The 25,236-nt window shown below is 43.4% G+C and overlaps 1 protein-coding gene across 8 annotated transcripts in view; it reads left to right on the top strand.

Annotated features, from left to right (window-relative positions):
* Nucleotides 1-25,236, top strand: part of NF1 (neurofibromin 1) — a 738,710-nt gene that overhangs the window by 203,986 nt on the left and 509,488 nt on the right. For all 8 annotated transcript variants that reach the window (XM_063953658.1, XM_063953661.1, XM_063953657.1 and 5 more), the window contains exons 4-7: nucleotides 5,195-5,385; nucleotides 18,691-18,797; nucleotides 18,928-18,995; nucleotides 21,537-21,612. In XM_063953658.1, coding sequence (XP_063809728.1) covers nucleotides 5,195-5,385; nucleotides 18,691-18,797; nucleotides 18,928-18,995; nucleotides 21,537-21,612 — 442 coding nt within the window. The remainder of the gene's footprint in view (nucleotides 1-5,194; nucleotides 5,386-18,690; nucleotides 18,798-18,927; nucleotides 18,996-21,536; nucleotides 21,613-25,236) is intronic.

Here is a 25,236-nt window from a genome sequence, read left to right as displayed (position 1 = left end):
GACACAGAGGACATTTCACATCGCCAATTCCGCCACCAGCATTCGAACTACCGGAAGTGCAGACCCGAACTTCCGGTCGCGGCGGATCGGCTCTAAACAGCGGCTACAGCACAGCAAGTGGAAGGCAGCCACAGCCCAGCATCAAGGCAGGGCTGTCCTACCAAGCTGACAGGAACAACACCACCGGAAGCCACTCCCGGTCACGGCCTCAGCAGAAAAGAAAATATCAGGGTAAGATAGGGATAGCCTTTTCTACTAAGAGACTGTTTCCTCTCCTGAACTAAGTGTCTAAAAGCTCCAACTAAAGCTCCAACAAAGGAGCTGTAAACATTGCACTATTCCCCTCCCCACCTTCCTAACCCTCCCTCCCCCTTTTTTCATTATTTATTAATTTTATTTTTATTTTCATTTTTATTTATTATTTTTTATTTTTATTTATTTATTTGTATTTATTTATTTTTTAATTTTATTTTTATTTTTATTATTTACTTTTATATTTATTTTTACTTTCATTTTCATATTATTTATCATTTTTCATTAGTATTTTCATTATTTTATAATTTTTTAGTTGCTACACATTACACATCCCTTTTTGTAGTTATTACACTTTGTACAGAACATCAGAACAGACAGCGCTCGGTCTAAGATAAAACCCCTGAATCAACCTATTGTGGTTCCATCCAGTTCTGATTCTTCTGCTCCTCCGGAGGCGTTAAGTTAGATGCTGTGCAAGCCTTGAAGATCTATGTCAAGCAAACGTCCCGGATCAGAAAGACGGATACTTTGTTCGTGCTCTATGATGCGCAGAAAAAGGGTTGTCCTGCTTCGAAGCAGTCCATTGCTCGTTGGCTTAGACTTACTGTGCAACAGGCCTATGTGTCGGCAGCCTTGTCTGTTCCTAAGTGTCTGTAGGGCCACTCTACAAGATTGATGGGTTCTTCCTGGGCGGCTGCTCACGGAGTCTCGGCTTTGCAACTGTGCCGAGCCTCTGCCTGGTCGGGGAAGAACACTTTTGTGAAGTTATACAAATTTGATACCCTGGCCAAAGAGGATACCCAGCTTGGGCAGGCGGTGCTTCATAAGTCTCTGCATGTTCCCGCCCATTCTGGATGCTATGGGACGTCCCCATCGTCCCCAATATCCCTTATGTGTGCTAGAGAAAATAGGATTTTAATTATCTACCGGTAAATGCTTTTCTCGTAGTCCATAAGGGATATTGGGCGCCCGCCTCAGTGCATTGACTTTTCTGCAGGTTCTCTTATGTGTCTACCTGTTCAGCTGTTGCTGTTGTTGCCAGTCATTGCTGGTTGTTATGTGTAAGTAACATAGTAACATAGTATCTGAGGTTGAAAAAAAAACAATTGTCCATCGAGTTCAACCTATTTGTGTTCTCCTATGCATGATGATTTGTCTAAAATTATGACTATAGTACGTGACTATGCACCATAACCCTGGATACCCTTAGCTATGAGGAATTTATCTAATCCATTCTTAAAGGTGTTGACAGAGTCCGCCATTACAACTCCCTCAGGCAGGGAATTCCAAACACATATTGGCCTTACCGTGAAAAAGCCTTTACGACGTATTGTGCGGAATCTCCTCTCCTCTAACCTGAGCGAGTGTCCACGAGTCCTATGTGTTGATTTGGCCAAAAACAGGTCCCGCGCAAGCTCTGTGTATTGTCCCCTTATATATTTGTAGATGTTGATCATATCCCCTCTTAGTCTCCTCTTTTCCAATGTAAACATGCCTAGTCTTTCAAGCCGCCTAGTCTTTCAAGCCTTTCCTTGTATTCCATCATCTCCATGCCCTTAATTAGTTTGGTCGCCCTCCTCTGATCCTTTTCTAGCTCCAGGATATCCTTTTTGTAGTACGGTGCCCAGAATTTTACACAGTATTCAAGGTGTGGCCTCACTAGTGATTTATATAACGGGAGTATAACACCCTCGTCCCTTGCATCAGTTCCCCGTTTTATGCATGCTAGTATCTTATTAGCCTTCTTTGCTGCCATCCTACTTTGGGAACTGCTGCTTAGTTTATCTATGAGAACACCGAAGTCTTTTTCCAGTACTGTATCCCCTCATTTTACCCCATTCAGTATGTAGGTGTTATGTTGTTCTTGCTACCACAGTGCATTACCTTACACTTGTCTGTGTTGAAGCACATTCTCCATTTCGCTGCCCTTGTTTCTAATTTAACTAAGTCGTTCTGAAGAGACTCAGCATCCTCCTCCTGTATTTATAACCTTACACAATTTGATATCATCTGCAAAAATTGACACCATGCTCTCTCAACCTTCTGTTAGGTCGTTAATGAAAATGTTGAACAATAGTGGTCCTAATACCGAGCCTTGTGGCACACCACTTAACACTTCAGTCCAATTTGAAAGAGATCCATTAACCACAACGCGCTGCTCTCTATTATCTAACCAATTCTTGACCCAAGTGCATATAGAGCTTCCTAGCCCTATTTCTTGTAGCTTGTAGATAATTCGCATGTGTATGTGTGGTACTGTGTCGAAAGCTTTGGCAAAATCTAAAAAGATTACATCCACCTCTTTACCCTGATCGAGGTTTGCACTTACTGTTTCATAAAAACCAAGGAAGTTGTGTGCTGGTATATAACGCTCACCACTCCTTGTTTTCATGTTCCTTCTCTCATATGTCCTTTCTCCTTCGGGCACTGTTTTACCTATAACTGCCTGTGGGAGGTGGCATAGAGGGGAGGAGCCAGCACACCCAGTTGAAGAAATGTAAAGTGCACCGTCTCCTTTGGACCCTGTGTCTATACCCATCTTACTAGATTCCCCCAATATCCCTTATGAACTAGAAGAAAAGGATTTACTGGTAGGTATAATTAAAATCCTATTTTTGTCATCCTCAAAACTTTTGGCTATGCATGTACAGCCACTATATAGGCCTCCCATAGAGCCATGGGACCTAAATCTTGTACTGTCAGCTATTCAGTTACCGTCTTCTGAACCTTTGCATGAGGTTGACTTAAAGTGTATATCTTGAAAGCTATATTTACCTTTAGCCATTTCATCAGCTAGTTAGTCGTCCGATTTGGAAGCGGTGTCTTGCAAACCTCCGCTACTGGTTATCTGTGAAGATAGGGCGGTGTTACATACACTTCCCTCTTTTCAACCTAAGATGATATCAGCATTTCATCTTAATCAGGAAATTGTTGTATCATCCTTTGCTAGATCAGGCAAGACAGTTAATCAGAGTCGGTTGTCTGTAAGAATTTTCTTGGAGAGTAGTGCCAGTATAAGGAAAGCAGTTTATAGTTTGATACTTAGAAAAAAGATTGGCCTATATCCAAGCAAATTATAGCCATATAGATTATTGCCACGATTAAGCAAGCATATGAGGGTCCTGAACAACCTATTCTAGCTAGGTTCTTGGCTTATTCCACTTATTTGGTTGGGACTTTGTGGGCAGCGTATTGTTGTGCATGTTCGGATCAGTTACGTGGTGCTGCTAAATGGTCTTCGGATAATACATTCACAAAATGTTTACAGATTTCATGATTTTGCATCAAGAGATGCTGATTTTGGATGTGACTTATTGTCAGATAAGACTGAACACACCCTGCATTATGGCCAGCTTTTGTACATAATCAAGAAGTATCCACCATATGAAAGAGAAGAAGATTTTTGGTACTTGCTGTTGAATCTTTCTCGTAGTTCATCTGGGAGACACTTTGGTCCCTCTGTTGTTGGTTGTGCGTGTAAGAAGGATGCAATTCTGTCCTTCGTTTCTTCAGCCTATCCCTATGGCTCTTTAAGTTCAAATCTAGAAAGGGGTTAGAGGATGGGACTTAGTCTTTAATAAAAGTTTAGCCTTTTAAGTGCTGGCTCTTACACCCTCATTAACCCCACTAGTCAAGAAGTGTCCCACAGGTGAACTCGGAGAGAGATTTAACGTTAAGTATCAAAAATCTTGTTCAGTCCTATCCAGCATAATTGTTAGTGCTTTCAAAATTCACTTTTTTTTTTAGCTTTATATTTGAGAGTGGGAAGAAGAGAGGGAAACTGCAATATGTTTTCTTACTGTCTGACCTGCAACAGCTGATCTTTTTATTGCCAGCAAGCAAAAAATGTTTTTTGCAGGTGTTACGTAGTTTAATAACCCTTGAGGAACTTCCCTTGAGACTCAAGCTGCCTCCGCCCCCTCTTGACTGTTTTTGCTCATAATGTCATTCTTACATAAGCTTGATTTTTTTTTCTATTGCTGCTTAAGACATTGCTGTATATGATTACATTTTTACCCACTGGGGGAATTTAATTAGCCACGATAACGTGTTAGGTTATCGTGTGTTAACTGACCTATTGTACGATTACTTTGCTTATCGCCACTAAGTTCGCTCACATTTATCGCAACTCTTCAATCCGATAATCACTAAATTTAAATTTTGTTTCATAATTCTTGTTTGTATTACAGGCGCGAAGTATAGGTGAAAATGGAGCAATCTGCCTGTACCTCAATAAAGACAAACTAATATACACTGTCAGTCTATTACTGCCCAAACAAAGTATTTGGGGTTCTTAAAATGTGTCAAATAGCTGCTATATGCATTACTCTAAAATATTGAAATAAATGATAGAATTTTTTTTTGTGCAAAATGAATGCTTAAATTACTGTAGGGGTACATAAAATGGATGATAGCATATTTTTGGGTCATTTTAAGCCACTTTTGAAATACATTGTACCCCAATTTCCTGGATTTGTCACCCAAGAAATGACATGTCATTACTGTCCAAATGAAAATCACCTAATTAGTCATGAAGGAGGGAGTCAGTGGTTCTAAATAAAGTCTCGACATTTTTACCTTACAATCGGAATTTTCCCTAACTTTTCACTTGCTCTGGAGGTGGTGAAAAGGAATCCCTATAAAACCACTGGAGAATTATTGTAGGTAAAGTTTTGTTAATAATTGGGTAGGTCAGTTTTTGTGTTTCGTGATAGAAGCCAGTTTTACCTAGGGAAATGGGTTATAGCAGCTAACTGAATTCCCTCCTTAGAGATAAGAATGTAGAATATTCTCTGCAAACATCCTGCACTAGTAAAGATTATATACCTGGCATAACGAACCTGTTTTTAGTTTTAAATAAATTGTATTCTTTTAACCATCTGACTTTTGTTTTTTCTATTTTTATTTGATATATATGTATTTTTGATTTCAATTTCAGCAACCGAAAGACTGTATGCGCTTGGATGAGACGATGCTGGTAAAACAACTGCTACCTGAGATATGCCATTTTATTCACACACACAGAGAGGGCAACCAACATGCAGCCGAGCTCCGGATTTCTGCATCTGGAGTATTGTTTTCATTAAGCTGCAATAACTTTAATGCAGTTTTCAGTCGAATTTCTACAAGGTATGAGACAAAAGTGCAATGAAATAAATACAATTCTTATAATTTAGGAAACTTCCGCGCATATGGTCTGTACTGTGAGTTGCACACGAAGGGCATGATGTAATATGCTGGAGCAGCCGTGGCCAACCTGTGGCTCTTGAGCCGCATGTGGCTCTTTCTTTATTCTAATGTGGCTCCCGACACTCAGTCACCTGACCACAACAGATCCTGGAAACTGGTGCACTCCAACCAGACACACAGCAGCACTTCGGCGACTGAAAACTGAGGGAGCCAGATACTGGGCTGTAGTGACATATGAGGGTGGGCTGGAGTGACACAATGGGGAGATGGCTGGAGTGACACAGAAAGATCCTGGTAGGAGAGACATAATGGGGGAGCTGACTGGAGTGATACAGGAGGGTGCTGGTAAGAGTGACACAATGGGGAGCTGGCTGCAGTGACAAAGGAGAATCCTGGCAGGAGTGACACAATGGGGAGCTGGCTGGAGTGACGCATGGAGAAGCGGAAAGTGTATTATGTAATATCGCATTTTTCAATATATGTTATGTGGATCTGGATTTTTTAAATTATTTTATGTGGAAGTGTCCTTTTTCAATGTATTTTATGTTGATTCTGGCTTTAAAATGTATTTTATGTGGATCTGGCATTTTCATTGTATTTTATACCAGGGGTGTGGCCTAGCAGGCACAAGGTCACACCCCATTTTTGCACACGCGCCTTCGGCTTGATGTCTGCTCTTTGACGTACCTAACAAGATTTTTTGTCTCTTTGTCTCTGACTGGTTGGCCACCGCTGGCTGGAGATTGAACAAATGTGCTACGAGTACATTTTACTGTGCATTGCAAACACAGAGTAAAATGTGTATATTTACATGTGCATTGTGCGCCAACCCCCTATCCGAGCTTGTGGTTTGCTTAGTTATCGTCAATGCACACTTAAACCTCTCTATATTATGTGTAGAATAATATGTCCCAGTAACAGGCATAGCTATGCTACAGCCAACTGTGTGTTGCCCCAAGTTCCATTGATTCGCCTCCATTATAGCCAGGTTCCATCTTCAGAGGAAATTCAGATACGATTAAAAATGCGTACGAGACTGCATTGTCCAGTTCCGGAGCATGTACAGCGTGGAAACATGCAAGGAACAATCTACAAACAGACGTATGTTCAGCTCTGCATCAGCTCCTAACTTTTCGTTAATTTAATAGAATTAAAGGGATTATTAGGGTCAGTAATTAGATTAACAGTTGGACTTTACTTAGGCAAGCACTTGTCAAATACAGTATATCTGTTAACTGCTTCTTTAGGATTTTTTTGCTCTGGAGAAGCAAGTTATAACTTATATATGAAGTCATATCTAGGTATCTGTATGCTGTGTGGTTAAGGTGCTTGTTATGGGATCCAGGGTTCTTGAACAATATTCTGTGAATGGAAAAGTATAAAAGTGGTTTGTTTGGCAAACATTGTCAATTTTCTGTCTGGAGAAATACTTTCACTGCACTGCCCAGTATTTCTAGAAGTACCGTTATACTAGAAATTAAGCTTGATGGTTTTAGTGTTATTTGCAACCTCAGTATTTGGGGGTGGTATTCATGTGACTGCCGGTCAGCTGACCGACAGTCACATGACCTCCTCCACGAGCCCGACTGCTCACTATCCCGATGGTCGGCATGCCGACCATCAGGGACTATTTCCACTCGTGGGTGTCCACGACACCCATAGAGCCCCTCCCCGCCGGGATCCCGGCGTCGGTATGCTGCCGGGATCCCGGCGTCGGTAAGGTGACCGGCGGTCAGGAGACCGCCGGTCACCAGTACTACACCCGTATTTGGAGTACTGATTCTTTATGAGGGAGACATACATTGTCTATGTATGCAAGAATCTACCTTCCTTCTGTATCTGTTGGGGTGTGATTTGTTTTGCTGCCAGTCGGGCTGCTGCTGGTCACATGACCGACCACTGCATCCTGATGTTTAGAATGCCTACAGGGGTTTTGGGGTAATTAATGTGAGTATTGACTGTCGACCTATCATCCGGATACCGGATGACTGTGATGCTCTGTGGAAAAAGAGCCGCAGGTCTGTATAATCCAGTAGTAAAAAAAATATTTATCGCCTTTCTGTTATAATTTTTATTACTGCAAGATTACAATGATACTGGCATATTGCTTGTACCAAATATAATGGATATAGTGCAAGAAACTAATTTTGGCATGTATTTGTCAAATGATATAGTAGAGATCCCTTCAATAAGCATTTTCAAGCTCAAATCCTAGCACTGGTGAAGTGTAGAAGCTGATGAAATTCCTCCATAGTTGTGAGTTACTGAAGATGGTGTTAGTAGTTATTGAGCTGAGCTCGCTGTTCCACTTTGGAAATTGGATACTTTTCTTTGTTTATGCAGTGCCTATTTTATTTAATAAGTTTTTGGTTGAACAGTTAAAAATAATAGTGCAAATTCTTTTTTCACTGCGCTGCTTGTATTAGTATGGTAGAATGATGTAATGAAGACCTGTATATTACTAAATAACACCACAATTATTAAAAAAGCAATTCACAACCTATAAGAAATAGCATCTCACATAAATATAAATATTTAAGTGTTCATTTTGTCAATGATTTTCAATTTAGTTTTAGTCTTAAGGTGTGTACACACGGTAAGATATTTTCTTCCGATTCTGACTATATAGTCAGAATCGGAAGAAAATATAGTGCAGATCGCAAGGTGACAGTCACCTTGCGATCCCGATCCGATGCCGATGCGCGGCCCCGCGCGGTCGGCATCGGAAGAAAAAATAGGCTGTGCAGGCAAGTCAATCCTGACTATCTCTATAGAAGAGATAGTCAGGATTGAAATCGCACATAGCCAGCATCGCAAGCACAGTTATTATGTGCTTGCGATACTGGCTAAGTGCCGACCCGGCCCCCTGTCGCACGGTGAGAATCGGATAAGTCCGAATCTCACCGTGTGTATGCACCCTAAGTCACTTTCTTAAAATGTGAGTAAATTTACAAGTCACATTTTAGTCTTTTTTTTTTTTCTTCGTCTTAGTCAATATTTAGTCAGTGGAACTCCATTAACATTTTAGTATAATTTTAGTCAATGTTTTAGTCATAGCTTTGCAGTTTAATGAAGCACATTTCTCTATTATTCCCTTGAGTACTTTGGGGTATATTCAATTAGGGTTGAAAGCTGCCGTCTGTCGAAAAGACGGCAGTTTTCGACTTTTTAAGTTCGAATAGTGATTCGACCTATTCAATCCCAGCTCTTTTTATTCAACAAGTTGTGGAATTCGACTTGTCGAATAGTTCGTGAATCGGCGGTATAGCTGCTGATTCACGTACTTTTGAGAGAAACGGGGCCAAATTCGACAGGATTTGGCCCCGTTTCCGACCATCTCAGTCCGACATAAAAAAATGTCGGACTGAGATGAGGGACTGTGGAGGAGAGGGGGGAGAGTCGCGGGGAGTAGGGGGGAAAGCCGCTGGCAGCCAGACGCGGGGAGAGCAGTCTTGGAGGATGTCACAGCCGCTGCTCTCAGCAGCGTCCACCCGGCTCCAGCAAGCGAGACCTCGCTTGCTGGAGCCGGGTGCATGCTGCCGTGAGCGGCGGCTGTGATACGGGGAGCGGAGGGACGTGGAGACTGTGAGGCAAAGACGGGGGGGGGGAGCCGAGGGCAGACTGGGGAGAGCAGCGCTACAGCAGCGGCTATATAGCCGCTGCTGTATCGCTGCTCTCCCCAGTCTGCCCTCGTCTCTCCCCCGTCTAGCTCCTGCATCTCAATTCCACTGTTTTACAAGCCGAATTGAGATGTCATTGAATATCCCAAGTCGGGATCCATTCTGACAAATGAATGTTGGAATGGATGCGACTTAAATTGAATATACCCCTTTGTATACCTTTCACTATGTGTTTTAGTATGCTAGATAACAACAAACCAAGTGCAACACAATATTTCCTTCACAGCAGGTAATTTATTTTCTGCAAATATCAATTCAAGAATACAGTTGTTCTTTTATTAAAGTACTAGTAGTAGGTTAAGTTCACTAAGTTCACACAACAAGGTGTAAAAAGTAATGTACATATATACATACTAGTACATATACATACTGATAGAACTGTTTTATTCTCTTATAACCCTTGCCCCCTTCCCTGTTGCAATGGGACCTGATGATCACTTGGGTCCCTCCCTGCCCAGTGCCCTGTATTGATGACAACCGAAAAATACCTGCTTGGCAGGCAAAAGCCTGTGATGCAGCAGCAGGCATTGCAACTTGTTGCAAGTAAATCTATTCTAGGGCCAGAGAGGCTTGATAAAAATGTTGAAAACATACAGTATTAATTAAAGAATACAATAAATCACTAGAAAAATACAACCTGGCTGATACAAGTAGTAGTACAGTACTTCTGCAAAAAAATTAAGTCATAAGGAAGCATATCCTCATGATAATATAATAGCTATTAAGATCAACTGAGTGATTCTCATGACAACGAGTTGTTGCGCAGCCACTGTCTGGGCTGGCAGACTGACTATGACGTATCCTCAAGGCTAGAGCTCTCTCTTTAGTTTGTTGTTCTTTTGCATCTGGATGGTGCTTGGAAGCCAAAGCAATCACATTCAGAAGAGATGGCTGCTGTTTTATTTCCCCCAGCCTATTTTCTGTACAGCGATAGTCTCTGCAATCTGGAGGATTAAAAAAGTGTTTTATGTTATCGGTACAGCCGAGCCCATTGAATTACTTCATAATCAGTTTATGGGGTGTATTCAATAACTGTTGGAAGCAGCCGTCTTGTCGGAAAGACGGCAGCTTCCAACAGAAATAGGTCGGAAGGGGTTCCGACCTATTCAATAGGGGCTGATTTTTTCCGACAAGATGGGAATTCCCGACTTGTCAGAAAACACGTGGATCAGCGTAATAGCCGCCGATCCACATGCTTCTATAGGAAATGGGGCCAAATCAGACATGTTTTAACCCCCTTTCCGACAAACTTAATCTGACATGAAAACAAGTCAGATTGAGGTGAGGAGACAAGCGGTGCTGAGATTGTCGGCCGGCGGGGGGGACATGTCTGCGGCGGGGGGAGGCGCTGCAGGGAGAGACCTCTCTCCCTGCAGAGCTTCCCCTTCGCCGCCCCAGGGTGAGACCTCTCTCCCTGCAGAGCTTCCCCTTCGCCGCCGCAGACATGTCCCCCTGCAGCCAGCGCAGCCCGCAGGCACCTCATTCCCTGCAGCGCCTCCACCCGCCGCCACAGACATGTCCCCACGCAGTCAGCTCTAGCCGCCGATCTCTGCTCTCCCCGCTGCCCAGCTTACCCCCGCCGCCGTCCAGCTCACGCCTGCCGCCATCTGCACTCCTGGCCACTGCTGTCAGTGCAGCGCCACTGACAGCAGCAGGACAGGACCCTGTGTACGGCCAAATCCGACAGTCTGATTTGGCCGTCCATTGAATAGGGGTTGTTGGATCCATTCCGACAACTGCCTGTCGGAATGGATCCGACTCTTATTGAATATACCCCTTTGGACAATCTTCCTCCCCAGATTTATTATCACTATCTGTATTGGTCCATGTCACTAAATGCTGCCGTGACCTGAACTATTGTTAACGCTATACAATAAACAGCAAAAGCTCGCTGCCTAAGTGGTGTCATCCTTGACTCTCTGAATTGTTGTTTGTTCCCCACATTCAACATGTTTTGACTCAAAATCATGTTACAGCCAGTCACAGATTACATCCAGTCATCCACATACATAATAAGACTCTCCTACAAGTCTCCCAACTCCAAAACCTCAAGTTTAAGCATTTCCTGAAAACTCGCCTCTTCAGGGCATCTTATCAAATTCCCGAACCACTGACATAAGCGTCACAAGCTATCTAAGTACATACCCACCCTACACAGTACTCCCAACTCCACACATTTTTTTTTTCTTCACTTCCACATTCTCCACCACCTGACCCCCTGTCCAACACTGCTGTGCCTGTGTGGCTGGAATTGATCATAGTACATACAGGGCAGGCCAATATATGACCGTTTTCCTTGAGCAATGTTATATAATTGAAATATCAATCAATCAGCACATACAACAAGTCATATTTCTCTAACGTCCTAGTGGATGCTGGGGACTCCGTCAGGACCATGGGGGATAGCGGCTCCGCAGGAGACAGGGCACAAAAGCAAGCTTTTAGGATCACATGGTGTGTACTGGCTCTTCCCCCTATGACCCTCCTCCAAGCCTCAGTTAGGTTTTTGTGCCCGTCCGAGCAGGGTGCAATCTAGGTGGCTCTCCTAAAGAGCTGCTTAGAAAAAGTTTTTAGGTTTATTATTTTCAGTGAGTCCTGCTGGCAACAGGCTCACTGCATCGAGGGACTTAGGGGAGAGATTTTCAACTCACCTGCGTGCAGGATGGATTGGAGTCTTAGGCTACTGGACATAGCTTCAGAGGGAGTCGGAACACAGGTCACCCTGGGGTTCGTCCCGGAGCCGCGCCGCCGATCCCCCTTACAGATGCTGAAGATCGAGGGTCCGGAAACAGGCGGCAGAAGGCTCTTCAGCCTACATGAAGGTAGCGCACAGCACTGCAGCTGTGCGCCATTGTTGCTACACACTTCACACTGAACGGTCACGGAGGGTGCAGGGCGCTGCTGGGGGCGCCCTGGGCAGCAATATTTAATACCTTTGATGGCAAAGAATACACCACATATAGCCATTGAGGCTATATGTATGTATTTAACCCAGGCCAGATATCTCAAAACCCGGGAGAAAAGCCCGCCGAAAAGGGGGCGGGGCTTATTCTCCTCAGCACACAGCGCCATTTTCCTGCTCAGCTCCGCTGTGAGGAAGGCTCCCAGGACTCTCCCCTGCACTGCACTACAGAAACAGGGTAACAAAGAGAAGGGGGGCATATTTTGGCGATATTTATATATTTAAAGCGCATATAACAAAAACAACACCTTTTAGGGTTGTTTATATACATTTTATAGCGCTTTTGGTGTGTGCTGGCAAACTCTCCCTCTGTCTCCCCAAAGGGCTAGTGGGGTCCTGTCTTCGATAAGAGCATTCCCTGTGTGTCTGCTGTGTGTCGGTACGTGTGTGTCGACATGTATGAGGACGATGTTGGTGTGGAGGCGGAGCAATTGCCGGTAATGGTGATGTCACCCCCTAGGGAGTCGACACCGGAATGGATGGCTTTAATTATGGAATTACGTGATAATGTTAGTACATTACAAAAGTCAGTTGACGAAATGAGACGGCCGGAAAACCAGTTAGTACCTGCTCAGGCGTCTCAGACACCGTCAGGGGCTGTAAAACGTCCCTTACCTCAGTCAGTCGACACAGGTACCGACACAGATGAATCTAGTGTCGACGGTGAAGAAACAAACGTATTTTCCAATAGGGCCACACGTTATATGATCACGGCAATGAAGGAGGCTTTGCAGATCTCTGATACTGCAGGTACCTCAAAAAGGGGTATTATGTGTCGGGTGAAAAAACTACCTGTAGCTTTTCCAGAATCAGAGGAATTGAATGACGTGTGTGATGAAGCGTGGGTTAACCCAGATAGAAAACTGCTAATTTCTAAGAAGTTATTGGCATTATACCCTTTCCCACCAGAGGTTAGGGCGCGCTGGGAAACACCCCCTAGGGTGGATAAAGCGCTCACACGTTTATCAAAACAAGTGGCGTTGCCGTCTCCAGATACGGCCGCCCTCAAGGATCCAGCAGATAGGAGGCTGGAAACTACCCTGAAGAGTATATACACGCATACTGGTGTTATACTCCGACCAGCAATAGCCTCAGCCTGGATGTGCAGTGCTGGGGTAGTGTGGTTGGATTCCCTGACTGAAAATACTGATACCCTGGATAGGGACAGTATTTTATTGACTCTAGAGCAATTAAAGGATGCGTTTCTTTATATGCGAGATGCTCAGAGGGATATTTGCACTCTGGCATCGAGAGTAAGTGCGATGTCCATATCTGCCAGAAGAAGTTTATGGACGCGACAGTGGTCAGGTGATGCGGATTCCAAAAGGCATATGGAAGTATTGCCATATAAAGGAGAGGAATTATTTGGGGTTGGTCTATCGGATCTGGTGGCCACGGCAACTGCCGGCAAATCCACTTTTTTACCTCAGACCCCCTCCCAACAGAAAAAGACACCGTCTTTTCAGCCGCAGTCCTTTCGCTCCTATAAAAACAAGCGGGCAAAAGGACAGTCTTATCTGCCACGAGGCAGAGGAAAGGGTAAGAGAGGGCAGCAAGCAGCCCCTGCCCAGGACCAGAAGCCCGCCCCGGGTTCTACAAAGCCTTCAGCATGACGCTGGGGCTTTACAAGCGGACTCAGGAGCGGTGGGGGGTCGACTAAAGATTTTCAGCAATCAGTGGGCTCGCTCACAGGTGGACCCGTGGATCCTGCAGATAGTATCTCAGGGTTACATGTTGGAATTCGAAAGATCTCCCCCTCGCCGTTTCCTAAAGTCTGCTTTACCAACGTCTCCCTCAGAAAGGGCGACGGTATTGGAAGCCATTCACAAGCTGTATTCTCAGCAGGTGATAGTCAAGGTACCCCTCCTACAACAGGGAAAGGGGTATTATTCCACACTATTTGTGGTACCGAAGCCGGACGGTTCGGTAAGACCTATTCTAAATCTGAAATCCTTGAACCTGTACATACAGAAATTCAAGTTCAAGATGGAGTCACTAAGAGCAGTGATAGCGAATCTGGAAGAAGGGGACTTCATGGTGTCCCTGGACATAAAAGATGCTTATCTGCATGTCCAAATTTACCCCTCACACCAAGGGTATCTCAGGTTCGTGATACAAGACTGTCATTATCAGTTTCAAACGCTGCCGTTTGGTTTGTCCACGGCACCTCGGGTCTTTACCAAGGTAATGACCGAAATGATGGTTCTTCTACGAAGAAAAGGCGTATTAATTATCCCTTACTTGGACGATCTCCTGATAAGGGCAAAGTCCAGAGAACAGCTGGAAGTCGGTGTAGCACTAACCCAAGTAGTGCTTCAACAACACGGGTGGATTCTGAATCTTCCAAAATCTCAATTGTCCCCGACAACACGTCTGCTGTTCCTGGGAATGATTCTGGACACGGTTCAGAAAAAGGTGTTTCTCCCGGAGGAGAAAGCAAGGGAGTTATCCGAACTTGTCAGGAACCTCCTAAAACCAGGAAATGTGTCAGTACATCAATGCACAAGAGTCCTGGGAAAGATGGTGGCTTCTTACGAAGCAATTCCATTCGGCAGATTCCATGCACGAATATTTCAGTGGGATCTGCTGGACAAATGGTCCGGATCGCATCTGCACATGCATCAGCGGATAACACTGTCACCAAGGACAAGGTTGTCTCTCCTGTGGTGGTTGCAGAGTGCCCATCTGTTAGAGGGCCGCAGGTTCGGCATACAGGACTGGGTCCTGGTGACTACGGATGCCAGCCTACGGGGCTGGGGAGCAGTCACACAGGGAAGAAACTTCCAGGGTGTATGGTCAAACCTGGAGACGTCTCTTCACATAAATATACTGGAGCTAAGAGCGATCTACAATGCTCTAAGCTTGGCGAAACCGCTGCTTCAGGGTCAGCCGGTGTTGATCCAGTCGGACAACATCACGGCAGTCGCCCACGTAAACAGACAAGGCGGCACGAGAAGCAGAAGAGCAATGACAGAAGCTGCAAGGATTCTTCGCTGGGCGGAAAATCATGTCATAGCACTGTCAGCAGTGTTCATCCCGGGAGTGGACAACTGGGAAGCAGACTTCCTCAGCAGACACGACCTTCACCCGGGAGAGTGGGGACTTCATCCGGAAGTTTTCCACATGATTGTGAACCATTGGGAAAAACCAAAGGTGGACATGATGGCGTCTCGCCTCAACAAAAAACTGGACAGATATTGCGCCAGGTCAAGAGACCCTCAGGCAATAGCTGTGGACGCTCTGGTAACACCGTGGGTGTACCAGTCAGTGTATGTTTTTCCTCCTCTGCCTCTCATACCAAAGGTACTGAGAATTATGCGGAAAAGGGGAGTAAGAACAATACTAGTGGCTCCGGATTGGCCAAGAAGAACTTGGTATCCGGAACTTCAAGAGATGCTCACGGAAGGTCCGTGGCCTCTACCTCTAAGAAGGGATCTGCTTCAGCAGGGACCTTGTATGTTCCAAGACTTACCGCGACTGCGTTTGACGGCATGGCGGTTGAACGCCGGATTCTAAAAGAAAAGGGCATTCCAGAGGAAGTTATTCCTACTTTGATTAAAGCTAGGAAGGAAGTGACCGCACAACATTATCACCGCATTTGGAGAAAATATGTTGCGTGGTGTGAGGCCAAGAAGGCCCCAACGGAAGAATTTCAATTGGGTCGATTCCTACATTTCCTGCAGGCAGGATTGTCTATGGGCCTCAAATTGGGGTCTATTAAAGTTCAAATTTCGGCCTTATCAATCTTCTTCCAGAAAGAATTGGCTTCAGTGCCTGAAGTACAAACTTTTGTCAAGGGTGTACTACATATACAACCCCCAATTGTGCCTCCAGTGGCACCGTGGGATCTAAACGTAGTTTTGGATTTTCTCAAATCTCATTGGTTTGAGCCTCTCAAATCGGTAGATTTGAAGTATCTTACATGGAAAGTAACCATGCTATTGGCCCTGGCTTCAGCCAGGAGAGTTTCAGAGTTGGCGGCTTTATCGTACAAAAGCCCATATCTGATTTTCCATTCGGACAGGGCAGAACTGCGGACACGTCCTCATTTTCTCCCTAAGGTGGTTTCGGCTTTTCACTTGAACCAGCCTATTGTGGTGCCTGCGGCTACTAGCGACTTGGAGGACTCCAAGTTACTGGACGTTGTCAGAGCATTGAAAATATATATTTCAAGGACAGCTGGAGTCAGAAAATCTGACTCGTTGTTTATCTTGTATGCACCCAACAAGATGGGTGCTCCTGCGTCTAAGCAGACGATTGCTCGTTGGATCTGTAGCACAATTCAACTTGCACATTCTGTGGCAGGCCTGCCACAGCCTAAAACTGTAAAAGCCCACTCCACAAGGAAGGTGGGCTCATCTTGGGCGGCTGCCCGAGGGGTCTCGGCATTACAACTTTGCCGAGCAGCTACGTGGTCAGGGGAGAACACGTTTGTAAAATTTTACAAATTTGATACTCTGGCTAAAGAGGACTTGGAGTTCTCTCATTCGGTGCTGCAGAGTCATCCGCACTCTCCCGCCCGTTTGGGAGCTTTGGTATAATCCCCATGGTCCTGACGGAGTCCCCAGCATCCACTAGGACGTTAGAGAAAATAAGAATTTACTTACCGATAATTCTATTTCTCGTAGTCCGTAGTGGATGCTGGGCGCCCATCCCAAGTGCGGATTGTCTGCATTACTTGTACATAGTTATTGTTACAAAAATCGGGTTATTATTGTTGTGAGCCATCTTTTTTAAGAGGCTACTTCTTTGTTATCATACTGTTAACTGGGTTCAGATCACAAGTTGTACGGTGTGATTGGTGTGGCTGGTATGAGTCTTACCCGGGATTCAAGATCCTTCCTTATTGTGTACGCTCGTCCGGGCACAGTACCTAACTGAGGCTTGGAGGAGGGTCATAGGGGGAGGAGCCAGTACACACCATGTGATCCTAAAAGCTTGCTTTTGTGCCCTGTCTCCTGCGGAGCCGCTATCCCCCATGGTCCTGACGGAGTCCCCAGCATCCACTACGGACTACGAGAAATAGAATTATCGGTAAGTAAATTCTTATTTTTACCTTAGAAAACACTGAAGGATGCCTTGTCTTCAAGTGTCTATTCAAATTTTTAGTGTTTTTTCCAGCCATCTTAATTCCACATAGCACTCCATCCTCACTGGAAATAATACACTGTCTTTCTTTCAGTTTTACAATAACTGAAGTGTGTCCATAAATCATCTCTCCGTGTCCTTCCCACTGCATGCTGTAATCGCAGGCAAAGTTTCAGAATTTTCAGCATCATCCGACATTATTTCGCTAAGCTACCAAGTACGGTGACCACGGTGTTCACGTCGACTAGTCTAAACTTGGCCAACACTCAAAAAACAAACAAACAAACAACAAATATATATATGTGTATGTATGTATGTATGTATGTATGTATGTATATATATGTATATATATATATATATATATATATATATTATACACTTTCGTCAAGATACTTTTTCATCCTGTTGAAATAAATGATCCTGAAACAATTAAATAATCCAAAGTGATGGTGTTTTAAATTCTTGAAGAAGTTGTCGCTGAGTGCCTCTGTATACACAATAAAAGCTGTCTGTATACCTGCCACAGGTAATGGACTAATCAAGTCTTGAAGTCTTGCACGTTTTTCCAAATTACCGGTATAATGTCAGGTTTGTATGCAGATAATTCTGTGCAATATCCAAGTGTGTAATCTCTGTATTAACACCACCAAGGGAAACGGATAGTCCTGATGTCGGCTCACAAATCAGTCCTGCAGCAGAAATCCAAGTCCACTGTACTGCATGTAGATGGCACAACAGTACCAAATAACAGATGGGAGTCTTCTGATTAGGTTTGCCTCTAGGATACGTTATCCATCACGTCTGGCAGGTATACAGACACCCTTTATTGTATATACAGGTGACTATTCTAGTAACTGATCTTATCATTTCTAAACAGCGGTTTATAAAGCACCTTATTTTAGATCTTGATATTTGTGAGAATTCTAATTTTTATATATTGTGTAAATAGTTTTTTTAGTAAATGTGGTGTGTTTAGTTATATACGTCTCTTGATTACATTAATCTTCCATACTAATACCCTAATCTTCCATACTAATACCCTTGTTTTCACATTGTATGTGCAGCACCACTCTTATGTATGTAGTTTCTGCTCTGACACTGATTTTGCAACTGTTATGTTACTCCATCCCTTATATTAACAATGTTTTTCAGTGGTACATCGGGGAAATCAAGTAGCTGTGGTAATTTACGGCTTATGGATCTCCCAGGGTCTATCCAGTTACCCCTGACGCCCGCATTTTTTGGGGGGTGACCCGCTAAGTGCAGCTCTTTTATGGCTGCGAGAACCGGATTTTTTTTTTTTTGCGTGAAAAAGGGCTTTAATTGAATTGTCCAAAAAAACAACAACATGGTGGTAATGATTTTTTTTTTTTTTTTTTTGGGAGGGCACTATTGAATTTCCCCCATAATGTTTTTTTTTTCCTTCCAATAATAATACATACATGGGACTAGTTTTCAGAATGCGGCATAAATTGTGATATTGGTTGGCTCTTATCATGCTGTTCTTGTCTGCAGGCTGCAGGAACTGACCGTTTGTTCAGAGGACAATGCTGATGTTCATGATATAGATTTGATTCAGTACATTAATGTGGACTGCGCAAAACTTAAAAGGCTTTTACAAGGTTAGTGTAATCAATCTACAGGACATGACTATCCTCTTTTGTATGGTACCGTGGCCTTATTTTTGTAATCATAGATCAATATGTATCAGTACCATAGTTGTGTAACATTAAATGGTATTTGTTTTTCCAGAGACCGTTTTCAAATTTAAATCTCTGAAGAAGGTGGCTCAGCTGGCGGTAATCAACAGTCTTGAAAAGGTATAAATTGCTGGAAGGTTAATGTTCTTTTACAATACAGACTACACTGTTTATCCTATAGACACAATTTTGGTATGGTGTGATCCATCTTAGTATGTAAAATCTTGAAAATGAACAATAAATATATGCCTTGGTACTCATGAAAGCAACGTGTTAGAATATATTGTTGTTCAGAATTACGTATTGTCATTTTATTACCCTACCATTGTCCTGCAAAAGTTATCATTGCTTTTTTTTTGTCTCAGTAGGAAGTTCCCTATTAAAATAGATGATGATGATACTGCTAATGCGGAGTAATAATTGCTTGTGGGTTCCTACCACTTACCCTTGTAGAATATAAACCTTAACAAAATTAACAGATAGCTGAGCTGATATAATTTAAAAGAAAAACATATTATGTTTAGTGTGTGTTAGTCTTCTGTATTTGCCTCTTAACATGTCTGTGTAAAGCTAGCCATCTGTTGTGCATAGGCCCGGTGTCAGTGGGGGTCAAAGGGAACACCTGTACCAGGCCACAAATATCAGAGGTGCCCCAAGGATACACCTCTTAGTACCTAGCAGCAGTACCTGAGCCACCTTGTCCAATGAGAGTGAGAAAGTGGTGCTGCCTATAAGGCAGCGAGCTGTAGGTGGTGTGAGCATGGCCTCAGCGGGACAGGAGCCTTGTGACTATGTGGCATTAGTGTGTGCCCGCTCCTCTGGGTCCCGTTCTGTGGCAGGCAGTCAAGAGACATGGCAGCAGCTCTGCTGGCCGGTATTCCCGTGCCCTGTGCAGGCCTCTTCTGGTAGGGTGTATTTAGTCAGCCGGGGGTATCTATAGCAAGAGGGGAACATTTCTCATTCTGCTTTGTAGCCTGCTGATATGTGCGCAAACGCTTGGTTATATTGCCTGGCAGCTGCTCCAATCCTGATTAACCTCTGCATAGCAGTCAGCAATTAGCTGCATGCCTTAAATTGTACAGAAAAAAAACCCTGTGGTTGAGAATAGTAGTATTAAAGGGGGTGTGTGATGATTCATTAATTTAAATAGGAAAAAAAAAATCACATGAAACAGTGAGTCCTGTACTTTTGGATGCACTTCTCTTTACTCTCTCTATGTAAATTGCCAGTCTTATAGGTCTGTTGTATAGATTTTCTTAGATAGCTCCCAAATTTGTATGGCGGTTTAGTTCTTTATGTTGACAGATGTTAAGTGTTAATTTCATAGCAATACTTTTTTTTTAATTTTATTTTTATCATTGAAACGTAGCACAATTTGCATATTACAGAGACTAGATCAGTAGTTCCCAAATTCTGTCCTCAATGTGCCCTAATGGTCCAGGGATATCCATGCTTGAACATAGGTAACTTGGTTAGTACCTCATTCATTTGGATTAAACCACCACGTTAGCACCTTTCCTTCCTTAACTTGTTGGGCCATTAAACTAAATCATTGCTACTGTGCTAGAATCCTGGCTTCCTGCCCAACTTTGACTACACTCCCACCACCTTTACAGGTTAATGCAAGTATCTGGTCTCCAGCCCTTGTGGTATATTGCTTACTACAATGTATTGTCTGGAAAATGTTTGTCTGTTAACAAAATATTATATTCCTGAGTGCTTATGCTTTGACTTGTGAACTGCTCAATAAACAGAGCCTGATGAAAACAAAACTATTCCGTAAAAATCTAAAGCTGTGATTCGTAGTGTTCACTTTAGGAGCAGGGTGCTGAGCAGTGAGGAGGGTATATTTACATTTTGAAGGAGCAAATTAAGGACTGCCACAGTAGCCATACATCCTGTCTAAAATGTAAATATGCCCTTCTCATTGCTCAGCTCTTAGCACCTAGTGTGAACACTAGATATGGTAGTGGAGGTGAGGATATTGAAGATTTATTGGGCGGTATCCTATTAGATTTGCCACGGCTAAAGGTTTCGCCTGGGGCTATCCTATTCGTCCCAATAAGATAGAGCAAGCAGCGGCTTATAGGAGATTTTGCTTCGTCTGCCTCAGCAGTGAGAACAGGGCTGTGTGATTTTGGGAGAAAGAAAATTTGTTTATTGGCAATCTCATAGGATGTCCTGTGTAAAAAAAAAAAAAAGTAAAATCGGTGAAACATCAGGATAAACCGATGCTTTACCGCAGCTAATAGGGTATTGCAAAATGTTTAGTAGCATAAGTACGCATAATGTATTTAAAGTTGTTTTTCTATCTTCAAATAAAATGGTAATAGTGAAAATATTTGGCTTTTATGCCGTTCCCAACGTACCATGAGTTGCAGTTTTAGTAAAAAAGTTAATAAATACAACAGCGAAATAACTTTTTTGGGTGTGTAGACAATTATAGTGTGGTATTTTCAGATTTTGCAAAGAGTTCCAAACGTTTATAGTCACATTACATTAAATGTTAATAAGATTATTTATACGTGGTGCACATGCAGGAGTATACTCATTGTGCAGGGAAGTTGTAGGAAGTCTGTCCACCCGTGTTGGTTTTGAGCAATTACATATTTCTGTTGCAGGATATTCAGATTTATATTAGATATTTTTTTATTTTTGCAGGCATTTTGGAATTGGGTAGAAAATTATCCTGATGAATTTACAAAGTTGTATCAGAGACCTCAGTCCGATATGGCAGGTAAGTTGTTTTATTTACTTAAAAAAGAAAAATTGTAATAGACGTTAAAACAAACTCATACTGTGCAATAAACAGTCCGAGTTATGGGCCTAATTCAGAGTTGATCGCAGCAGCAAATTTGTTAGCAGTTGGGCAAAGCCATGTGCACTGCAGGTGGGGCAGATATAACATGCAGAGAGAGTTAAATTTGAGTGGGGTGTGTTCAAGTGAAGAGCTGACTAAACACCCTATTTATATTGACATGATGTTTGTGTCCTGTGAAGCACATTTATTATTACAGGTTGAGTATCCCTTATCCAAAATGCTTGGGACCAGAAGTATTTTTGATATCCGATTTTTCCGTATTTTGGAATAATTGCATACCATAATGAGATATCATGGCGATGGGACTTAAGTCTAAGCACAGAATGCATTTATGTTTCATATACACCTTATACACACAGCCTGAAGGTCATTTTAGCCAATATTTTTAATAACTTTGTACATTAAATAAAGTGTGTGTACATTCACACAATTCATTTATGTTTCATAAACACCTTATACACACAGCCTGAAGGTCATTTAATACAATATTTTTAATAACTTTGTGTACACTGATCCATCAGAAAACAAAGGTTTCACTATCTCACTCTCACTCAAAAAATTCCGTAATTCGGAATATATTTTATAATACTGTGACGTCTTTAAAAAAATATATATATTTTTTTAAAGTAATTCCCCTATTATTCCACATTATTGTTGCTTGTAGTCTTCATTTTAGTGAGCTGAACTAATACAGTAAATGTACACACAACAGCAATGGGGAGATTGGGAATGTGAACCAGATCAGAGAGGTACTAAATATACATAGCATCAGCTAAGCTGCCACAAACGCCCCTTAAACAATTGTATAGGACAGGAGAAAACCACAACTAACATTATTTTCAATTTAATCTATCACTGAGTATATTTTATTATGTTTAGTCTATGGGGTATATGCAATTCACGGCGAATCGCGGCAAATTATCGCCGTTTTTAAATTCGACACAATTCGACAGGTGAATTCCGGCAGGTGGCTGCCGGAATTCACCATATTCAATGCAAAACGGATTCGACAGTCCCGCGGGCGAAAATCGGCCGATTTGGCGGATTTTGCCGCGATTTTAAAAAACGGGAAAAAACGGGAAAAATCCGGGGGGAAAAATGGCGTGGGGTCCCCCCTCCAAAGCATAACCAGCCTCGGGCTCTTCGAGCTGGTCCTGGTTCTAAAAATGCGGGGAAAAATTGGGCAGGGATCCCCCGTATTTTTAAAACCAGCACCGGGCTCTGCGCCTGGTGCTGGTGCCAAAAATACGGGGGACAAAAAGAGTAGGGGTCCCCCGTATTTTTAACACCAGCATCGGGCTCCACTAGCTGGACCGATAATGCCACAGCCGGGGGTCACTTTTATGCCGTGCCCTGCGGCCGTGGCATTAACTACCCAACTAGTCACCCCTGGCCGGGGTACCCTGGGGGAGTGGGGACCCCTTCAATCAAGGGGTCCCCCCCCTGGTACCTGTAGTACTACTGGAAAAAAAATACCCAAATAAAAACAGTACACAGACACCTTGATAGTAAAACTTTATTACACACTACCGACACACACATACTTACCTATGTTGACACGCCGACTGCCACGGTCTCCGACGATCCGAGGGTACCTGTGAAAAAATTATACTCACCTTCCAGCGTCCAGAGGTACATCCACGTCCAGATATAAATCCACGTACTTGTTAAAAAAACAAAACGAACACCCGCTCCATGCCGTACTGAAAGGGGTCCCATGCTTTCACATCAGACCCCTTTCTCCCGAATGCCGGGACATCACGTGACTCCTGTCACTGAAGTCCCTTCAGCCAATCAGGAAGCGCTACTTACGTGGCGCTCACCTGATTGGCTGTGCGCTGTCTGTGCTGTGACAGCGCATCGCAAAGCCGCTCCATTAGTTTCAATGGTGGGAACTTAGCGGCTAGCGGTGGGGTTACCCGCGGTCAGCCGCTGACCGGCGGGTGACCTCATCGCTAGCCGCTACGTTCCCACCATTGTATATAATGGACGGGGCTGTGCGATGCGCTGTCTGAGTTCAGACAGCGCACAGCCAATCAGGTGAGCGCAACGAAGTTGCGCTTCCTGATTGGCTTTAGAGACCTTTGTGTGACAGCTGTCACTGACAGGTCTCATTCGTGGAAAGGGGTCTCATGTGTCAGCATGGGACCCCTTTCAGTCCGGTGGCCCGTGTGTTCGTTTTCTTTTTTTGCCAAGTACGTGGATGTATCTCTGGACCATGGCTGAGGTGAGTATATTGATCTTTTATTTTCAGGTATCCGTGGATTCTACATGGAGAAGAGGACCGATGTCGGCGTGTGAACTTAGGTAAGTATGTGTGTGTCGACGTATGAAATAAAGTTTTACTGTCACGGTGTGCGTGTCCTGTTTTTATTTGGGTATTTTTTTTCCAGTAGTACTACAGGTACTAGCGGGCCCGTTTTTCTCCCGCATGCTGGTACTTGTGGTTCTCAAAGTACCAGCTTGCGGGGGAGGCTTGCTGGGACTTGTAGTACTGCTGGAAAAAACAATATTCTTTTCATTATCACAAAAGGCTATCAGCCCCCCCATCCGCAGCCCATTGGATGGGGGGGGACAGCCTCGGGCTTCACCCCTGGCCCTTGGGTGGCTGGGGGGGGGACCCCTTGATTGAAGGGGTCCCCACTCCCCCAGGGTACCCCGGCCAGGGGTGACTAGTTGGATATTTAATGCCACGGCTGCAGGGCACGGCATAAAAGTGACCCCCGGCTGTGTGGCATTATCTGTCCAGCTAGTGGAGCCCGATGCTGGTGTGAAAAATACGGGGGACCCCTGCTCATTTTGTCCCCCGTATTTTTTGCACCAGCACCAGGCGCAGAGCCCGGTGCTGGTTTTAAAAATACGGGGGATCCCCTGTCAATTTTCCCCCCGCATTTTTAGAACCAGGACCAGCTCGAAGAGCCCGAGGCTGGTTATGCTTTGGAGGGGGGACCCCACGCCATTTTTTTTAAAGGATTTTACCGTTCCAGCAATAAAAAATAAATAAAAAAAATAATATTTTAAAAAATATATAAATAATATTTGTGCCTCCAAAAAAAAAAAAAAAAGTACCTAATCCCTTCTAATATAAATAGATATGCTATTCCTAAAAAAAAAAACACCAAAAAAAACATGTTTAAAATTTTTTTTATTGTTTTCACCCTCCAAAGTGTGGCGGATTGAAAATGACGAATTTGCTGTCTAAAAGCACTGCTGTCGAATTTCCAAACTTGAATTGAATATGCTTTGGTCGAATTGCAGCACTTGTATCATTGCAGAAAAGTCGAATTTGCAAAAATTCGAATTTCAAAAAGTCGAATTTTGAAAGTCCGTTTTTTGGTCGGAAAGCACTGAATTGCATTGGCGAATTTTTTTTTTTGGGCGAAAATGACCCGAAATTCGACAATTTCGGGAATTCGACCGCAATTGCATATACCACTATATATTCAGATGTAATAGGAATAATAAGCAGTAAAAACATGGTTTGATTAAAATATGTAAAATCATATATAAGACTAATAACTGTGGATTGTTAATGTTGGA

This window comes from Pseudophryne corroboree, chromosome 2 (assembly GCF_028390025.1).
Source record: "Pseudophryne corroboree isolate aPseCor3 chromosome 2, aPseCor3.hap2, whole genome shotgun sequence".
In the NCBI taxonomy this organism is placed as follows: domain Eukaryota; kingdom Metazoa; phylum Chordata; class Amphibia; order Anura; family Myobatrachidae; genus Pseudophryne; species Pseudophryne corroboree.
This window is presented reverse-complemented; position numbering and strand designations above follow the sequence as displayed.